Genomic DNA, 21,455 nt, shown 5'->3' with positions numbered 1-21,455 from the left:
TGATGGGATGAACGAACTAGTAGCTCAGATGTTCAGAGGAAATCTAATTTCTTTATTTCGTCTCTAAAAATCTGATGTTCTTCCCCTGCTCGTCCCTACTCATTGAGGAGCACAAAGAAATTAATAAGTATTAAAGTCAATTTCAAGTTTTATTCCATCTGATAATGGCCCTTTACGGTGTTTAATCTCTCTTAAATAAAAATCCTCAGTTTCTAATTTTCTCTTCTGCCTGCTTCTCACACCAAAATGGCATCTAGGTGTAAGGAGGGAGGGATGTGGCTTGTAAATTAAGTAATCACTAATATAAAGATATTTAAAATCTCTTCTTTTTCATTTAGGCATTTATTGCCGAAATGCAGGTGGTGGCTGAAATTCTTCAACATTTAGTTCAGAGGCCTGAGGATTATTTGGAAAATATTGAGCACGTCGTTCAACTTTATAAGGACATACTTCTTCATGCTTTAGAAGTAAGAACAAAATATATTGCTGAAAATGGGAATGTTGATGTTTGTGTTCTATCACTGGTTAAATAGCTCTCACATTTATTCACCCCTATATATCACCTATCTGATTCTCCTCCACTTGAATTAGGTAGAATGATATTAGAATAAGGCTTCTATCCCAAAGGCTGTTTCACAAAACAATGTCATTTTACCCTTACAAAGCATCAGTGTTGCTGAAAAGTGATAAATGAACTACATTTTTTAAAAGTCACTAGGGGAATTCATTTACAGTTGGAGATTGAAAAACTATGTTAACAGACTATTTTGTAAAATCATTTTCAACCTGTAACTTACAGGTTTATCAAAACAAATGTACACTTATGGTACATCTTTTTTATTCTAAATGTTTGTTTAAACTGCAATCTAAAGAATTATCCCCAGATTGGTTTCTATGGGTATCCCATTCAAAGTTGATTATATGTGAACATGATAAAAACATTATATATATATTATAATAAGAAACTTTTAATTAAAATAATTTGCATTTAAAAATATGGTTACTAAAGTTATAGTTCTGTGAAAATCATATTTTATATGGCCAGAAACCCAGGGAACACTGCCAAATTTGTATTGGAAATTTATTCAACAGACATTTATTGAACTTGGGTATTTGGCCAGGCATCATGCAATAGAACAACAAAGACAAATAAAAAAGTCTTCAAATTGCCTCTTTCCCATCTGATAAACTAAAATTTGTTTTATGCTGTTTTATAATATTTATATATTTTTAAAGACAAATAAGTGGATCATTTTAATTCTCATCATCTACCCCTCAAAATGAGAACCAAATTTGTTTTTTTATGTATGACTTTTATTCCTCTCTTCCTCCTCTTCTATCCCTGTCCTTTAAACATAGCTTTTAAATTTACATGTCTATGTGTAGCATTCTTTCTTTCTTCAACAAAAATATCCTTCAGTGGCTGGCACTGGGTATGAAATAAAGCATAATTAAAATCAGATTCAGAAAATTAGAAAACTGTATTCACAGCGGATAATAAGTGGAGGTAGACTCATCAAGATTAGGGACAAGGTCTTACATACTAGCATCGCCGATGCCCAGTGCAGTGCCCAAAATATGGCAAGTGGTAAATGCTTAACTGATGTTCAGCTGAACAAGTAATGAAATCACAAAGGAAAAAAATGATAGCTTCAATTTCATTACATGTAAGACTAGAAATTAAAAATTTAATAAACCTCACTCAATTAAAAGATAAACTGGAAATATACCCACATCAATTTGAAAAAGTCATAGAAGTGATTTTTTTAACCTATAAGTTCTTACCCTTCTGAGATAAATAGACCACAAATATGAGCAGACAGTTCACAAAAATGAAAGACAAAAAAGTAATAGGCCTCTAGAAAACTGTTCAGCTTCACTGATTATGAAGAAATGCTAATCTAAATAATGAAGTGTCATTTCCATGATCAAATTTTAAAAGATGAACAAGGAATAAAACTTAACAATAGCAAGAATATGGTAAAGCAAGCACTCACACCCTCCTGAAAGGAACAGAAATCAGTATGGTTATTTTGAATAGCTTAGGCACTGAAAATAGCATACATTATATCATGTATAAAGCAATTTAGGGTTCACAATTTCTTCATAGTGTGTTAAGATTCTGATCTTGTATTCAGTTTCCCCAGTGATCCTAGGTTATAAGGTTTCTTTTCTATTATCTGTAGGAAGTAATGGCTGAACACAATCCCCAGTATTTCATTGAGCTAGATGGAAATAAGCCCTCAGAGGAGCTCTTCATGGTAAGTGCAATTTTCAGTAAGAGTATCCCACAGTTTAGAAAATCAAAAGGTTGTTGATTGGATTATACTTATTTTAATAAACATCAGAAATATGTTTACATTTTTAACCATTTATGGTTTGAGAAATTCATTTTAACACTTAAAAATTTGATGTTGTATTTATTCATTTATTTATATTTAAATCAAAACTATACTTGAATCTAAAATCTCTGTATGACAAAAAGTGCCTCAAAAAAAAGGAAAGGCAGCCCGGCCGGGCGTGGCTCAGCAATTAAGCGTCAACCTAGGATCCAGGCGATCGGGGTTCGATTCCCGGTCAGGGCACATGCCCGGGTTGTGGGCTCGATCAATGACTCTGTCATCATTGATGTTTCTATCTCTCTCTCCCTCTCCTTTCCTCTCTCTGAAATCAATAAAGATATAATTAAAAAAAAAAAAAAAAAAAGTAAAGGCAAATAGCAACCAATAAACTCATGATGATGCCTAATATGAATGATTAGAGAAATGCAAAACAAAGCCATAATGAAATACCACTTCATACCCACTAAGATGACTGAAATTAAAGAGAGAGAAAAACAGGCACTAGCAAGTGTTGACAAGAATGTGGAAAAATTGGAACCCCTCATACATTGCTGGTGGGGTTATAAAATGGTGTGGCAGAAGGGCAGAAGCTAGTCTGGTGAAAAATAATCTGAAATTACAATTGAAAGTCTAAGGATGAGCAGCTGGAAGGATGGATTTGACATTACTGAGAGGGGAAGACTGGGAGAAGTGTATTTGAGTTGGGGTGGTGGTGATGGTGGATCATGAGTTTTTCCTGCACGTTTAAATCTGAGGTGACTATTAGACATCTGTAAGATAATAGAAATATATATTTGTCTCTGCCCTCGTTCCTGGCACAGAGCTCCCCAAACCTTTATAATTTCCTAAGTGATAAAAGTACCAGGAGCATCTTTTGTTCTATTGATTTAACTCTGAGTAGGCTCCTGGATGGTAGCTGGGCACCTGAAAGACCAGTTTATTAAAGGACATGATAAAGGATACAGATGAACAGCCAGATGAAGAGATACATAGGGTGAGGTCTCAGGGTCCCAAGCTCAGGAGCTTCTGTCCCTGTGCAATTGGGGTGTGTCACTCTCCTGGTGTAGATGTGTTTGCCAACCTGGAATCTCTCCAAACCTCATACTATAGGGATTTTATGGAGGAATCCTTACATACGCATGATTAATTAAGAACTCTGTTTTTAGCCCCTCTCCCTTCTTTGGAGGATAAGGGATGGGCTGAAATTCCAAGCTGCTCTTTTCTTTCTCTCACATCCCACATTCAATCCATCAAGCATACATAGCAGGCTTCTCCTTCAAAATGTATTCAAAATTTGAGCACTTTTTGCAACACACTTTCTTCAAGGTAGAGGGCAGAAACTCCAGTAGGCCTGGTTGAAACTTGCCAAGCCTGTTAAGGCCCCATTTGGCATTGGTACCCTGGCACTTCTGCCCACATTCCACTGGCCAGAACGACTTACATGGAGAATGGGATGGGGAGTGTACTTTACCCATCATGAACTAGGAAATTAACAAGGGAAGGGAGGGAAGGGTGAATTGTGAACAAATAATATAACCTACCGCAGTTCCCATGTACCACAATTACCATGTACCATTTGTCTATCTCACCATCTCTCATCTCAGACTCTATGCTTCAAATGCTTCCAGAGTGTCTGTATTAGTTTCTTAGGGCTGCCATAACAAAGTACCATAGACTAGGTGTCTTAAAATGACAGAAATTTATTCTCTCATCATTCTGGAGGCTAGAAGTCCAAATCAACATGTTGACAGGGTTGTGCTCCCTCCAAAGCCTCTAGGGGAGGATCCATCCTTGCCTCTTCTGGCTTCTGGTAGCCCCAGGCATCCCTTCGCTTGTGGCAGTATAACTCCAATATCTGACTCTGTCTTTATATGGCTGTCTTCCCTCCGTCTGAAGAGGTTCTGTAGAGCTAGACCTCTAGGGACATGAATATTTGAGGACCAGAGGGAAGACTATTATGGGTTAAGTTGTGTCCCCTCAAAAGATATGTTGAGATCTTAACCTCCATTACCTATGAATGTGATTTTATCTGGAAATAGGAACTTTTCTGATATAATTAAGATGAGGTCATGCTGAATTATGGTGCCCTTTTGCAATGTGACTGGTGTCCTTATAAGAGAAGAGACTCAGACACATAGGGAGAAGATGGCTATGTAACAACAAAGGCAGGGATTAGAGTGATGTATCTCTAAGCCAAGGAACACCAAAGATTGCCAGCAAACAACCAGAAGCAAGGAAGTATTCTACTCATGAACTCATCACTTTTTCAGAATATTTGAGATGTTCAAATGCCAATGTATTTAAAGATTTGTTCTTTAAATTTAGACGGTTATAGATCGACTTAAATTTCTGAACCTAAGAAGAGCAGCTATTTTAACAAAACTTCAGAGTGCAGAGGAAGAAATGAATGACACAATGGACACTGTAAGTTAATTTTAACTGTTTGAAAGTGAACCTTTTTACTATATGTTGTTACCTTTTGTATTCTTCCAATGTTTAAAAGGAGTTTCAGAATACCTCTTAAAAAGATGGATTTGCTTTCTGGGAAGAAGCTGTAATATTAGCACAATATTCTTATAAACACCAAACACAACAAAACAAAAGTTATGGAACAAAGAAAAACAATAAAAGCAGAACAACTAATCACAGGAATAATGAGAAAGAAGAAACTAAGCTCACTTTAAAAATTTGCAGCACAAAGAAAGCAAAGACATAAAAGCCTTGAACTCTATAAGCACTCATTCATTCCTTCAATCATTCAACCAATTCTTTGGAATAAGTGCTGTGTTCCTGGCACTGATGTATTATGGATATGATGGTGATCAAATTATAAATGCTAAGTGCTAAAGGAGCCACAGGGCTTTAATTGGAGATTTAATCTATTCTGGAAAGTTCAGTTTCACCTATATGAATAGAAATTTAGAAACAAATACCAGAATTTTAAATAGATATTATAATTCAAATAAAATAAACTTTGAAGAAAGGTCCTTTTGTTATCCTGTAATGTGTAATCCTTAGATGTCAATGGGTGAGCATAGCTGGAATATGTGCTGGGACTTCAATGACACAAACTGGTGTTGAAGGCAAAGAAAGGTGGGCCTGATGAGCACAGAGGCTGTCAAGAGCCTTCTCTTTTAGGTCATCAATGAAGGAAAAATTTGAAGTATCCATAGAACCTGAGGGAATTTCTCAACTAGGAAGTTTGTCCTTAGACATTATTGCCTAAGGTTATAGTTCATAAGATATATAACTAAGGATGCCTGCCCTCTCTTTCATGAAAGGGCAGAAGTTGTGACTATGTACAATGGAGTCATTATTTATATCCCTCTAGCAGTATTTCTCCCTGGCAGTCCAGACCACCTCCAAAAGAGTCAACTGGGAAGCTTACTACAAATACAGATTCCTTAGGCCCACATCCCAGACTGAGGGAACCAGAATGTCTGTCTGGAGGTGGGACCTTGAAATGTATTTTCACAAGATCCAGAGAAGATTTCTATCCCCACTTAAGTTTGAGAATCCCCCACTTTATTGGGACACTGAAGAATCCTGGCTCATCATGGTTGATAAATTTTGAAGTTCCTGTGTGTTTTAAAGAACTTTAGATGTATGCTCTTCAGCTAAAGGCAGGTGAGTTGAAAATCAGTATAAAAGAGTTGAATATAAAGGACTGAAATCTCCAAGGACTTATGAATGGCTAATAAGCACATGAGAAGAATCTCAGTATCACTAGTCATTAGGGAAATGCAAATCAAAACTACAAGATTACCACCATTCAGTGTTAAGAAATACATAAAAAATTAACAATACATAAAAAATACATACATATGTGTATGTGTATCCAAAAACGTGAAAAATAACAAGTGTTGAGAATGGTGCAGCTATTGTGTAAAACAGTTTGGTACTTTCTCAAAATGTTAAACACAAGTTTACCATAAAATCCAGAAATTTTAGTCCTAGGTATGTACCTAAAAGAATTGAAAGCAAGGACTCAGATATTTATTTGTACAGCAGTATTCATAGCAAATAGCTAAGAATGTCCATCAGTAGATAAACAGATAAACAAAGTGTGTTATGTAGACACAGTGGAATATTCAGCCTTAAAAGGAAGTTAAATTCTGATACATTATATGAAATGGTGTTTGTAAAATGCATAAAACCAATGGTAATATTCAAAATATCCAACATCTGTATTGAAGGGGCAAGGCTTACTTCATGGGCTAGTGACGTGTGCAGTCACACAGAGCCCCATGCTTAAAAGCACCCCACAATTAGTTTAATGATGTGCTGTCACAATGTTGAAATTCCTAATCACTTTAGAACAAGAGCTCTGTATTTTTATTTTGTACTGGGCCCAGCAAATTAGCTGATGCTGTGCAGGGTAATTCACCCAATCACAATGGAGCTGGCAGCAGAGCTGAAGAGCCTTGGCTGTGCCAGGCATTAACTAGGTAGTTGCTGGATCATGGGAGGGCCCAGAGGTTCCTCAGCTAGAGGCTCAGGTGGGAGGGGCGCTTGAGTGTAGTGGCTATAATTGCTGACTTTCTTGTGCCTCCCTCTCACCGTGGCTGTGTCTGGGGTTCCTCTTACGAGACCCTCTGGTTTAGTCTCTCCAGAGAGGAAGCCTCCAGTCTTCTGGTTGAAGGAGAGGTGGTGGAGGGCTGAGGAACAGTTGGCTGACAGTGAAATGGAGAGTGGCTCTGGCCACTAGCATTTTAAACATTTTCTTTAAAATCCTTGTAAAGATTTCAACCTGTCTTCCTGTCTTCTGCTCTCCATTCCCCACCTTCAAGGTACCTGGTGTCAACAGGTCCTGAGCCTCTTAAGGATTTTACGGAGTGAATGAACTTGATCCTTGTTGTCCCCACACCCATCCCTGTTGCCACACTGAGCCTTTACCTTTCTCTGATCTAAGTCAGCTACCACTTAGCCATCTGCTTTCTAGCTACAAAGATGTGTAGCCATGGAGGGTCCCCTATCCTATCAGTTCCTGTGGTCTCTTTTCCCAGTCTGTGTCCTCATGAGTTTATTCCTCTGCTCTCATTTTCAGGAGGTTTTAGGGAAGCAGCAAACACAAATGCATGTTATCTGCCTTGTTTAACCAGAGGTTGTCCTGATCCTTTTTAAAACTGTAATGTCCAACTCATTTGAAAGCTCATCTAATCGCCCCTCAGCACCTGTAAACATGTGGTCCAGGGACTTGAAGTTGAGAGAGAAATGTGGTCTGCTATTAAAACATTTTTCCCAAGTTGGGACAGGAAATAAGGATGATAAGGAAAGAGTGGCTGCTTCTCACTTGACTGGCTCATCGTCTGTCGACTCCATGGAGAAGGGGGGATAGCCCCACCAACAAGATTCTCATTCTCATGCAGCTCCCTTAAGCACTGACAGTTTCCTTTATACTTAGCTACTTCTCCCAGCCTTCAGTTGGGGACATTCATGCAGCATCTCTGCACTGTGCCTGCCTTTTTATTCTGATGCAGCAGTACTCCAGGCAAGACCATAGCCCCCACTCTCATCTGTCCTCCACAGTCAACTCTGGAGCCAGCAGCTAATGTGAAATCCACACCTGAAGGTGGGAGGGAGCCAACCTGGACCCTGTCACCCTGCCAGTTGCCCACCATGCCATCTCTCTCCAGTTTTCTTGTCCCCTGCTAAGGTAGCACAAGGAGAGTGTACCTTCCAGTAATCTGCAGTCTATAGAGAAGTGATTGTTAACTTCTCTGGAGATCATCAACAGAAAGAATTGCTGAGGGCAACTTTACATTCTAAGAAGAATGAGGAGCTAAGTAAATGCAAAAATAATCTGTATATACCAGCTTACTATTTAAAAACTTAGGTAAATTGACTAAGAATTTGGTACATTTTCAAACCTTTTCAATAAAAATTTTTCAGTATATGTTTTCTGAAACAGATAATAGAAAGTGCTCTAGTTACCTTATGCTCATTCCACCTTATAACAGAAAATGGTCAATAAAATGTAAACAGGGTCTTATAACAGAAATGAAAACTGTATGTATGCCTATTACATTTTGGACTAGTGCAGAATGGTTGCAGTTAAGAAATGCCAAAATTTGCTTTCTAAATTATTTCTTAGTTACAGCACTATCAAATAAGAAATGAAATAATACCATTAATTTCGGCAAAACTTATGCCCACATATTTAATGTGGTATTTGTTTTTAATAGGATGAGCTGTTTCATACTCTTGCATCTTATAAACTTATTGCACCAAGATATAGATGGCAGAGAAGCAGATGGGGGCGATCATGTCCTGTGACTTTAAAAGAAGGTAACATTTATCCAGGAATGGCAGACTTTTCTGTAAGGTAAGATTTTTCAGAACTCAGTTTCAAAACTTTCCCGTATCTCTTTTCAGTTGTTTATGATTATGGTATATTTAAAGTTTTCTAGGTAAAATGTACTGTCTGTCATCAGAAGAAACATTAAAAACATTTTTATTGAACCCACGTCCCTATCTTCTCCCACCTATGCCGGCACCACCATTTAAAGTATTCATATTTGGACCTCCATGTTCAGGGAAAACAACACTTTGCAATTTGCTTGCAGAACATTACAAAGGAAAGGTAACTACTTATCTAGCTAACTCTAGCTTTCTACCTATTTATACTTAATTATACTTTGTAGGATATGGGGATTTGTAGGATTTGTACTGACTTTTCCTAATTTTACATGTCAATTGGGTAATTGTTCTTCTGGGCTTGGAGGGGGGAAAGCATTCCCCCTTGCTGCTTATTGTAGCTTCCTGACCATAGCCCCTCCCTGCTTCCCGAAAGCCCACAGATTTAACTTTTGTATAAACATTCTTGTACATGTCTGTACAGGTGATGCCACCTATTACCTCTCTTGGTTCCATTGGTCTACTGTATCCTGGGCATACCCCTCCTGGCTCACAAGTTAATATGTGGAGAGAGTTCTCCACAACATACTCACTCCTGTCATCATTCTTGGTGATTTCAGTAGCTACAAAGATGACCCTCTCAAATCCCTGGCCTGTCAATTCCTTGACCTCTCCCCTCAGTGATCTTGTTCTCCACACTCAGTAAGTGGAGAGAACTTAGTTTTAGCTTGGACTAGATAAATAGCAGTAGAGGTGGTAAGAAGCTGGCAGATTTGGGATATAATTTGAAGACAGAGCCAAAGTGTTTGAGGAGGGATTGGAATGTAGTGGAATGATATGAAGGCCAATGTGGCTAGAGCGTAGGGCGTGAAAGGAGGAATAGGGTGTGAAGGTGGCTGTAGATGTAGAGCAATGCAGGTCCTAGGAAGGAATCTGGATTTACTCTAAGTCCTATTGAGTTCTTTTAAACACAGGGGTAACATCTTCTATTTGCTTTTGGCTTTTTTATTGTAAAATATGATGAACATAAAGAAAAGTTGAGGCTCAGTAAACTATCACAATACAAACCCCCATATGACCACCACCCAGATCAAATGTGGAATGTTGCCAGCATCCCAGAAGGCCCCTTCATGCCTCTTCCCAATACCATCCTCTTATTCCTTCCCCAAAGGAAGCACTGCCCTGAACTTCATGGTATTCACTTCCATACTTTTCCTTTATGGTTTTACCATGTAAGTGTACATACACATGCCATAGGTTCGTTTTGCATGTTTTTCTTTTTTTTTTTTTTAAATATATCTTTATTGATTTCAGAGAGAGGAAAGGAGAGGGAGAGAGAGAAATAGAAACATCAATGATGAGAGAGTCATTGGTCCGCTGCAGCCTGCAACCCAGGCATGTGCCCTTACTGGGAATCGCACCCCGATCACCTGGATCCTAGGTTGATGCTCAACCGCTGAGCCATGCCTGGCTGGGCACATGTTTTTCTTTTAACCTTATGGACTTAAACAATTTATGTTCTTTTTGCCTGGCTGCTTTTATTTAACATTATGATTGTGATATTTATGTTTTATTGCATATAGCTATAGTTTTTCATTTTTATTGTATTTTACTGATTGAATTATATTTTATTTACCCAGTTGAGTGTTAATAAAACTTGGGTTAACTCCAGTTTGGGGTATTATGAATAATATTGCTATAAACCTTCTTGTACATGTTTGTCACTGCACACACACATTTTAATGGTTAATTATAAAGTCAAATATACATGTATCATTTGACTCAGTAATTCCACTCCTAGATATTTATTCAAGGGAAATGAAAATGTGTTCACAAAAAGACTTCTTCAAAAATGATAATTACTACTTTACTGATAATAGCCAAAAAGTGGAAACAACTCAAATGTCCATCAATAGATGAATGAATTACAAAAGCCAAAACTAGTATATTCATACAATGATACTACTCAGCAATAAACTATATACAATTACACTAATGAATCTCAAAAACATTATGATAAAGGGGAAAAGCTTGGAAAAGATCACATAGTAACTATAAAGAAGCATAAGGGCACTTTAGGGCTGATATAAATATTCTATATCTTGATTGTGGTGGTGGTTATATGTATATATTTGTAAAAACTCATCAAGCTGTATACTTAAAATGGGTACCTTTTATTGTATGTAAATTATACATACAAAGTTGATTTTTAAAATATGTGTAACTTGAAGATATATTACATGATATATTCATACATAGATATATAATCCTTCATGAAAAATATGATGGAATTTCTATGAAAGCAAGTATTGAAAAATCAGTGAATTCTGAAAATAACATACCTCAAGTAGCATTAAGGTTTTTAAGATAGCCTTGGCTGGTGTGGCTCAGCTGGTTGAGCATTGTCCCATGCACCAAAGGGTCGCCTGTTCAATTCCTGGTCAGGGCACATGCCCAGGATGTGGGTTCGATTTCCGGTCGGGGTGTGTACGAAGGCAACCAATAGATATTTCTCTCTCACATCAAAGTTTCTCTCTCCCTTTTCCTTCCTCTCTCTCTAAAAATAATAAAACATTTAAAAAATAATATTTTTAAAAGATGTTTAAGATAGGTAAAGATATAGATATAGGCACAGATACAGTTAGATATAGATAGATATAGATATATAGATATAGATGAATAATGTGTTAAATTTTACAGTAACTTGTGCTTATGTTGGTTTTCTCAAATATTCTTTACAGGTAGTTGACTATGCCAAACTTGTTCAACCACGTTTTGATAAAGCCCTTGAAACGTTAATAGAAAATACTATAGCTGAAGCCACTGAAGAGGCTATTAAGACTGTGAAAGAACGGCTTCTCACAGAAGCAGAAGCTAAAAAACAAGGTGATCTGTCTTTTTTAAATGTGTTTTTTAAGGTTGCTACCTACCTGTGAGCAAGGATTTGGTTACTCATCTTGATATCTCTGGCACCCTTGCATGTTAAAGTCTCTTAATAAATGGTTGAAGAAATTAGTATTATATCAACCTGATTCATAAACAGAGAAAATATTTCAATTCTAGACTTCTCAGGAAAGGAATCAGAAAGAGCTTCCAAATATAGATTGCTTAACTTTTATGAGTCTGCTTGTCGGCCAGAGACTGAACAGAATTTATACCTTTATCTACACCAGTCATGATACCACAATTCCACCTGACTCATGGAGTTTGGTGTCATTGCTGCTATTGTTGTTTTAGGTTTGTATGTTAACTCTGACTGTAAATTAAATCTTTCTATTTGGGGCATATTTTAAATTCAATAAGTCATAATTCTCTAACTTTAGAGATGAGAAAACTGAGGCACATGAAGGTTAATGGCTTCCTGGGACTCACCCAGCTAATAGCCAAGACTTGAACCTTGGTTTCCAACATCTCCATGTTCTTTCTCCTGACCATTCTGCCCCTTCCTGTATCTCACTTCTTATCATATATTTAAGAATAGGCACAGGAGTTTGGGGTTTTTTTATTTTCTGTTTTTCTCAAGGAAAAATTAGAGTTTTCATTTCATGGCTATTTTTGAAATTCATAGATTGGCTTTGGTAGAATTTATGTGTATAGTTGGCATCCTTGTACCCAGTCACATTAGAACACATGGAAGTAGCTTAATATCTAAACATCTCCTCTTAGTGGAATACCCACAGTGCAGCACTCGCTATACACTACATGGGCTATTTCTCACTTTCAAAGATCTGGAAACAAAATTTGAGATTAGCTCCAATATTTTAGACTAGATTCAACCACCACTGTTTGGATTTCCAGAAGCTATGGCAGTTTACTGTACCCTAATAGAGCCATCACTGCCTTGATTCCAAGTACTCTTTTCCTAATAAAGTTTTTCTCATTACAAAAGTAATGTCAGGTAATATTTATTGGGTATTTACTATACGCAGGCCATGCTAAATGCATTGCATGAGTTACCCTATTTAATCTCATAACAGGCTTATGAGGTAGGTATTTTTATCTCTACTTTTAGTACGTTAAGAAGCTAAGGCTCAGACGGGTTAAGGTACTTGCCCACAGTTGACTTCCAGCAAGTGATTAGAATTCAGTCCATTGGGTTTCAAATAAAAGCTGTGCTTTTATCCTCTGTGTCTCTCAAGTGGTCAGAGAAAACTGGAAAGAGCAGTCACACCCCAGAGCTGTCCCTTTAAGAATTTGATGCAGCCCGGCTAGGCGTGGCTCAGCGGTTGGGCATCAGCCTGGGATCCAGGCGATCGCGGTTCGATTCCCGGTCAGGGCACATGCCCGGGTTGCGGGCTCTATCAATGACTCTCTCATCATTGATGTTTCTACCTCTCTCTCTCTCCCTTGCCTTTCCTCTCTCTGAAATCAATAAAGATATATTTAAAAAAAAAAAAAAAAAAGAATTTGATGCATTCTTTAACCCTCTCTTTTTTCTGTTCATATTAATAATAATTAATTGTGGTTCTATGATATATGCAAAATTGCATTCTTTTGTTTTAAAATAATGCTTCTTTCTAATTAATATGTAATTATTGTAATAAATTGCATGTGAGATAGAGATTTATGTTCATTATTTCCAAGTGGTGGGCCAATTTTGTAAATAACATTTACTAAGTTATACATATTTTTACTACAGATCTGAAATGACATTATTAAGTTCATGTGTGTATAAACTCCTGAATTTTCTATTCTATTCATCTTTCTATTACAGCCTTTAATACAAAATGTAGTTATTAAAACTTTATGATGCATTTTAATCTTATAATGTAAGTTTCTCCTCAAGACATTTTGTTTTGAAATTATTCCTGGGTATTATTTTACTTATTCCATAAAATGGGTGCTTACTGTGTGCCAGGAGCTAAACTAGGCTTTGGGATATGTGTAGGATATTGTCAAGTTCTACAACAAATCCCAGTGAGAAGATTGTGTTAACATTAAACAATAATTTGATGAGAATTAGCACCTTTACCATTTAATCTTCTCATGGAGACAAATGAAATCTCCATTTTTTGGTCTTACATTTGTATCCTTCCTGAACATTTTATACCTTTCTTCATGTGTTATCTACACTTTTCTTAATAAGTTTAGTCTTATATTTTTTGTCAATTTGTTACTATTGAATGAGATAATTTTTCTATTATATTTTCTAAGTAGTTATTACCAGTATATTGGAAAAATGTTTAATATTTATATATTTGTTTGTAACTGTCCACCTCATTAAACTTACTTGCTAGTTCCGATAGATTTTTTAGTTGAGTCACTTGGGTTTTGCAGATAACCAATCATATCGTTTGGAAAAGAAGTACAGTTTCAACTCCTCTTTTCCCATTATTTATGCTTATTTCCTTTATTGACTAATTATATGCTAGCAGTTCTAGAATGATGTTAAATAGTGGCAGTGACAGTGGGCCTCTTTAAATTGATTCTTTCCAATGTTCCTTCATAAGGTTATTAAGTATTTTTAACTGGAATGGATGTTGATGATCAAATGCCTTCTTGGCATCTATCAAGATGATCATAAATTTTTTAATCCTTTGACCTATTGATTTCTCAATTATACTAATGTATTTTCCAACATTAAACTATTCTGGTGATTCTGAAATAAACCTTACTTGGTCACGGTGTATTATTCTTATAACATATTTTTTTGTTGTTGTTTTTAATCTAGGATTTTTTTCCTACACTTAGAAGTGCGATTGTATATAACATTTTCTTTTTTGTGTATGCTCTGTCAGATTTTGCTATCAGAGTTTCATTAACTTTTTACATAAATTGAGAAACTTCTCATCATTTTCTGTGCTTGAAACTATTTGAGCAAGGAAATTACCTCTTCTTACATGGCAGTGTTGACCTTTTGCTAGGCAAAAACACATATTGCCTAATAAATCTTCCTCTCTTCTTTCTCACTAGCCTATAAACAAATGAGAGTCCAACATGGTGCCTAAGGGATTACAAAAAAGTAACAACAAAAAGACCAGCACTGAAATTGCATACTGTACAAACGATCATCCAGATGATGCAGAATGAATTTATATTTTTAGTATATGGTCTTCAAAATGAAAACCAAAATTTAAAAAAATACTCATAGACAACTCACAAACTAAAGCTTGAGAATATTGACCCAGACTACTAAGTTGGCTTGCTATTCAACCTATTTAAGGCTCGACAAAATGAATTCATTAATTCATTCAACAAATACTAGAGTACCTACTTTGTGTTAGACACTGAGCTACGGAGGTGAACAAGACACATGAAGCTCCTGTCTTTGTGGTGGTTACACTTTAATGGAGGGTAGAGGGCCAAAAAAACAGAAGTAAACAGGTAGAAAAAAATGACCAGGGAAGACCTCACCGAAGAGGAGACATTTAACAGAAACCTAGATGAAAAGAGGAAGCTAGCTAGGGTCCTGGAGGAAGAACAATGATCTGTAACATCTCTTGGAGTCTGTAGTGATTCCTTTCACATTATATTGTGGCATAAAATCATAGATTTTAAAGCATTCCACAAATTGGTTTTTTTCACCAGAATATAGAAATAGATGCTATCACTCATATGCTACAAATGTAAAAGCCTCTTTTCAAGTTCACTGATTATTCTAAATCTAACCTTTCTTAAAATTTAAAAAATTAGAATACTTTTGCTAGTGAATTTTACTCCAATATATTTTTAAGAAAAATTCATCAGTGGAGAATATTGAGGTTTTCAAACATAGAAAATTATAGACTAATACAGAGGATGGCAGCTAACATGGAGCAAGCAGGCTTCCTGAAAGCCAAGCATTTTCTAAGTTGTCATCATCCATTATCATATTTAATCCTCACAACAATGCTTTCGGTTAGATGATCTTCGTCTTGCAAAGTAGAAATTGAGACAGGAGATCAAAGCCATGCTGACAAGTCAGAACTCACACTCAGACTTTAAAGCAGAGAAGTGAATCATTATACCTGTCTCCTTACCCCCAACTACCTTTTGCTAACATAACCAATTACTATCTTTCAGCTTCAAAAGATCCTGAAAAAGAACCTAAAATGAAGGGATCGTCCAAGTTCCTATCTGATAAAAGTTTGGAAGAGACGCCCTCTCCACTTGAAGATGGTAAAGAAATATATTGCTGCTGTTGTCATTGGCCAGATTTTTTCTAATATAAACAGATCAGCTGATAAAGCATGTTATTCTTTCACTGCAGCAGTTTCTCAAGAATCCCAAAGAGAAAGCTCTTTAGAGGACAATGAAGGAGCCAAAACGAAGTCAGACAGTGATCAAACTGCTAAAACTGGTAAAGATGGTAACAAAATGAACCATAAATGCCATGCTTATGGATCTAATTTCCATTTATTTCATATTTTGTCTTGTTTATATTGAAGCTTAAAACACCCCCAAAGTTGGAAAAGTTCAGGAGAAAAAAGTTAGCTTCTCTTACAGATTTAAGCTATAGAACAAAACTAGACTTACTGGAATAAAGAAGAAAACATAGAAACTGAGGAGTCTAATATGATTAGAACTGCCCCAAATTTTTCAAAATGTTTCTAAACGTAACACAATTATTATCATATAATAATAAAAGCTTTCTGCTTCCTTTAATGCGTTCAAATTGAACCATCATAAACGCAGAGTTTTAGCTGTGAAGTGTTATCATTTGGTGCTATTTACCCTTATGAAATTTTTCCCTGCATATTTTAACATAACTGAAAGCATACAGTATAAATTACTTTTACCTCTTGATTTATAATGTAACTTTAATTACATTATTTCATTAGGAGATATTTTAGCCCTCATTTTCAATTGCTATACAATTTCCCTATTTATAGATAATAGTTTTAACTAGTTCTTTATGTTGGAAACTTGTAATTTTTCTGATTTTTTTTTTTTTTTTTGGCTACAAAAAATAATGTCTCAGTGAGCTTTTTACATAAAGTTTTGTCTGTGAGTTGACATAAGTGGCATCACTGGTTCATTGAGTATGAAGCTATAGACAGAGTTAAGTTGCTTTGCATAAAAGTTGTTCCAAATTATGTTCCCCTCAATAATATACAAAGTACATGTCATTGTTTCCTCAGTATTTTCTCCTTTTGGATATTATTTTAATTTTTTAACTTTTTCTGAAGTTTAATATTTGTTAACCATTTATATTTCTTCTCTGAGGTGACCATTTTCTCTTTTGCCTATTTTTATAAGTTGTATCAGTTATATGGTTTCTATATAAACTTTCTATATCAGTCACTTATTTTTCATATTCCTTTTCAAAATTGGGTGGTTTGTCTTTTAAATCACCTTGCTGTTTTTTAAGTAGAGTAATTTTTTGTATTTTTGTGGTCAAATCATCACGTTTCCTTTGCTGATTTCTTCCATTTACTTTCAGACTTAAAAAGTCTTCCTTTCAACCAGAAATTTAATATATATATGTATATATATATACTTATATTCTTTCTTTCTTAAATTCATCCAACCATTTGTATGTAGTTTTTAAGCACATCTATAATTTATTTTGTTCTATAATTGTAGAGCTGATATTTTTTGTTTGGTTCCTACTCCTGAATCAGATGTGTGCTTGCCTGGTGTGTATTTCAAGCCTAGTAGGCATTGAATGGGGCACTGTCAGAAACTTATGTGTGGCCCTCTTCCTTCCCCAACATACACACAGCAACACCTGCCCCCCTACACACTAAAATTTTGACCAAGTGACTTCTGGGAGTTGCCAGCCAATACACTGAGAGCCCCTCCCCCATACTGTGTGTTCCTTCCTTGGGGGAGGCAGTCCCAGGTAAAAGCAGACATCAGTGCCTCTACCCACTGCTGGAGGGAGGTCTGGTCTGCAGTGTTCCCTGGTAAAAACGCACCCTCCCTGCCCCATGTATCTGAGATAAACACAGCCTTTACCTCTGAAGGGAAAATTTGATAAACTTTTTTTTCAATTCAGATCCACTGGCATTATATGAAACTGAAATTACTCTTGGTTTTGTTATGATTAATTAAATCATCTTCATTTTCTACTGTGTTTACCTGTTTTACTATTATGGTTATTATTTTAATCTTTTTTTTAATAATTTTTATTTTTGTTTAAAGTATTACAGATGTCCCTTTTTCTCCGCAATGACCCTTTTCCCCCCGTTCCTTCCCCCTCCCCAGTCACTCTCCCCACCATTGTCCCTGTCCTTCGGTTGTGCATATATGCATATAAATTCTTTGGTTACTCTCTCCCCCTCCACCCCCTCTCCCCAAAATTAGGAACGTGAATACTGGATACCAGGACCCATAATCTCTTTTGGAAATCACCTACAATTTAATACTGTTCTTTAGGTATTAACAATGTTTTAGTCACAAATGAAAGAGAACCCAGTGAAACATCTACATTTAAAAGAAGTTTTCAAGACAGTCACTATCTAAAGTTGAATTCAAAAAAAGCTAAATTAATGTTTGGGTAATTTGGTTCTCTTAGATTGTGGATATAAAAATCACAAATAATTCCTTCAGAATTTTGAAACAGAAATACGTGATTTTGTAAAAAACATTATTACTACCCAGTTTACTCTATCTTAAAGGCTACTTTATTATAAACAGACATGCAGGAACACGGAAAAAAATAACGTGATACATTGTTTTGGTGAAAAAGAATGTTGGGAAGACAGGAGATCTATCTTTCTGTTCTGCCATCCCTGGCATGTGGCTACCATAACAATTCACAAGATGGCTGTTGGTGCTCCAGCCATCACATCAGTGTGCCTAGCAGGAAAAGAGAAAAGGCAAGGGACAAAAACTGGCACGCCCCTCAGCTGGGTTATTCCTCTTTAAAGAGATGACAGAAAGACTCGCCAAAAAATTTTCTGCTTACATCTTAATTATGGGCCATCCAAGTTATAAGGGAAGTTGGATGATGTAGTATTTTTAGCTGGGCATATTGCTGACCCCAGCAAAATCAGAGAAGTTACTAAGGAAATGGAGAATGGATATTGGCATATAGAAACTAGCAGTTTCTGGTACATTTAGTATCTTTACCTGACTATTTTTGCCTTACCCTACCCTCCTTCCCAAGACCATGGGTTCTTGCCTCTTCCACTCTGGCTCTCCAGGAACTGCTGGCTCTCTCCATCACTGAGAACAGATGTCTCACTTCCTAACAGGGAAGGCAGCAGGAAGCTGCTCTTTAAAGAGCCTTTGGGGTTTTTCTGGGCGAGGAACAATTGGGCTCCGGCAGGAGACATACTTGAAGCCTTGGGACAGCAGCTCAGAAAGCACAACTGGAAAGAGAGAGAGAGAGGAGTCAGGTGGAGCTGCCAATCTCCTGTCTCATTTACATCATGATGCTGCCTGTGAGCCAACTCAGCGATGGAAGGAGACACTCAGCATGCCATGAGGGCAAGAATTAAGTGTAACACTTGAGAAACCAGCCTATGTCACCTTTTTTTCTATCCCTCCAACTTCTCTATTTCTTGTCCTCTTACTGCCCTGTGTAGTCTCATGCATTTAATTGGAAGTATTCATCTTGTTTTGTGATGCACTCCCTAGATACTTGTGTTTTAGCTTTACCTCTGGAATTGTTTGGTGCCTACCTCTTCTCCCTGGCTTTCTGGGTTTTCACTCCTGCCTATGACTTCTTGCCTCATTCACTTTCATTCTGATGTATTGGCTTTAAGCCACTGCTCTATTTTGTGATTCCTGACCTGACATTTTCTTCAGACTGTTTCCCCTTTCTTCTAGCACGTGCTACAATAACACAAAGATAGTACTTTGCTGGGTCAGGTGTTAGCAATCATGTTCTATTGCAAATAGAATTATCCACTAAAATTATTAATTGCATAGTTTATTAACTTGTTTTACTTTAAACTCGATAGAAGTCTTAATACAAGAGGTAACTGCAGATCATCCAGAGGTTCTTTCTATGATAAATGAGACTGTGAAAATGACAAAGGATATGAACTTTGAACAGCCATATGAAAAATATGCTGAAATCTTAGAGGAAGTCCTGGAAGAGGTAAGAAATCCAGGCTGTTCATTTTTATCATTAATTTAACAGAAACTGAAAAAACGTTAACATATATAATTAACTTAGAGTCTCATTTGACAGTATTGAAATCTGTAGCCTTCAAATTCATGTACATTTTATAGTCAACATTGTTATGTATAATGTACCTCAGTAATCAATTGCTTAGGCTCTTTGGTAAATTTTTATTTATCAACAATTATGCAGTGTAGTTTCATAGCTTTGAAATTAATTCTGCATTAACTTTTATTGTCTTTACTTCAGTTCAGTTGGTTAAAAGATGGTGCAAATGAGGCCAGTACCAAAGTTATATATTTCATCTAATTAGTTGTAAACCAAGACTAATTTTGCTGCATAGGTAATTTTATCCAACCACCCTGAATGTGTGTGCATAGTGGAGACAGACGGACACATGAGTAATTTTCCAATCTAAGGGGAAAATAGAGCCTCAGATACTATATTCTACCAATGGCAAATCAGAAAGCTTATTTTTTGTTTACAAAGAACAAGATACCCATGTGGGTCTATTTTGCACAGAGACCTTGAGTAAGCAGAGCAGAGTCAAAGGGAACAAATTAGTTTGGGACCCTGAATGAACTTCTCTATTTCTCTGTAATTTGAAAATGGTGCAATTTAAAATTATGTGAGAAGAAAAAAAATAATTCTGTGAGAATATACAACCACTCTGTAACACATTGGGTGGGTTCTTTGAGCCCCAGGCTATACCCAAGGTGAGTTGCTATCCCCCTCCAAGCTTCCAATAGAGATCTTCAGCTTCCTCTGCATCTCTTCAGGTTGTTCTGTCATCAATTTGTTTCTTCAGAAACTCTCTGAGCACCTACAATTTGCCCTGTACTGTGCTAGACCCTCGGGATATGAAGATGAATTAAAAACTCAGCTCTTTCTAAGGAGTTATCAGTCAGGTGGGGGAAGGCTGATCAATAATCCAGTAGTTGAGTTACTGTGTGCTAAGCGATAAACAGATAATAAATACAAGGTGTAGAAGTTCCATCAAGGTCAGGACTGTCATCTCTGCCTAGGAGATGAGACGAAGCATCCCAGAGCAGGAGATAAGCAAGTGAGGGACGTCTTTAGCACTGTGAAAGTCCTGCCCTTGTCCTTCACTGAAACATTTCTCCATTCCTTTCAGAGTTTATTCTGGAGGATATAGATCTATAGGGAGTACTACTAAAATACTTCTGATAGAGAAATACATGTAGTGTCATTAGATGCTACATTGTGACTCTGGGATTGTAGGGGAGTTTAAGTCACATGAGCTTTTAAATCACAGATTATCTTTCTCAAGAGAACAGACCTGTGCAGGAGACTTGTTTTACCTGTCATCCATTTTTTATGATCTCTGTGAGTAGGAAACCTATTTTCAAGAAGTAACTAGTTACTAATTTTTTACATGTAAAGACAGAATCTTAAGATGTCTTTCTCAAATTAATTTATAGATTGATGCATTGCTAATAAAAAATCTCAATATATTTGAAAACTGACAAAATAACTCTAAAGTTGATTTGGAAGAACCAATAGTTGAGACTAGGTAAGAACACTTTGGCAAAGTATAATAGAGAGAGACTTGATCTACCAGCTAGTAAAATGTGTTGAAATGCTACAATAGTATATAAAGTTGACAGTCATACAAGAATCAACAGAACCACAGAGAAGGTAAAGAAACAAACCTCAGTAGAGATAAAAAATTTATTATATGCTAAAGTTTACATTGCAATACAAAAGGAAAGGAAGAATTATTTAAGATTATTGATAAA

At 36.4% G+C, this 21,455-nt stretch overlaps 1 protein-coding gene across 1 annotated transcript in view; it reads left to right on the top strand.

The window, feature by feature from the left end:
* The window catches only part of AK9 (adenylate kinase 9), a 96,705-nt gene that overhangs the window by 20,558 nt on the left and 54,692 nt on the right, over positions 1–21,455 (top strand). Inside the window, exons 9-17 of the mRNA XM_081139531.1 lie at positions 339–467; positions 2,187–2,261; positions 4,668–4,766; positions 8,528–8,667; positions 8,745–8,925; positions 11,441–11,585; positions 15,702–15,797; positions 15,889–15,978; positions 19,532–19,671. Of these exons, the coding sequence (XP_080995657.1) occupies positions 339–467; positions 2,187–2,261; positions 4,668–4,766; positions 8,528–8,667; positions 8,745–8,925; positions 11,441–11,585; positions 15,702–15,797; positions 15,889–15,978; positions 19,532–19,671 (1,095 nt within the window). The remainder of the gene's footprint in view (positions 1–338; positions 468–2,186; positions 2,262–4,667; positions 4,767–8,527; positions 8,668–8,744; positions 8,926–11,440; positions 11,586–15,701; positions 15,798–15,888; positions 15,979–19,531; positions 19,672–21,455) is intronic.

This window comes from Miniopterus schreibersii (genome assembly GCF_964146895.1).
Source record: "Miniopterus schreibersii genome assembly, chromosome: 6".
NCBI lineage: Eukaryota > Metazoa > Chordata > Mammalia > Chiroptera > Miniopteridae > Miniopterus > Miniopterus schreibersii.
The sequence above is the reverse complement of the archived record's forward strand: the minus strand, read 5'-3'. Positions and strand labels throughout refer to the sequence as shown.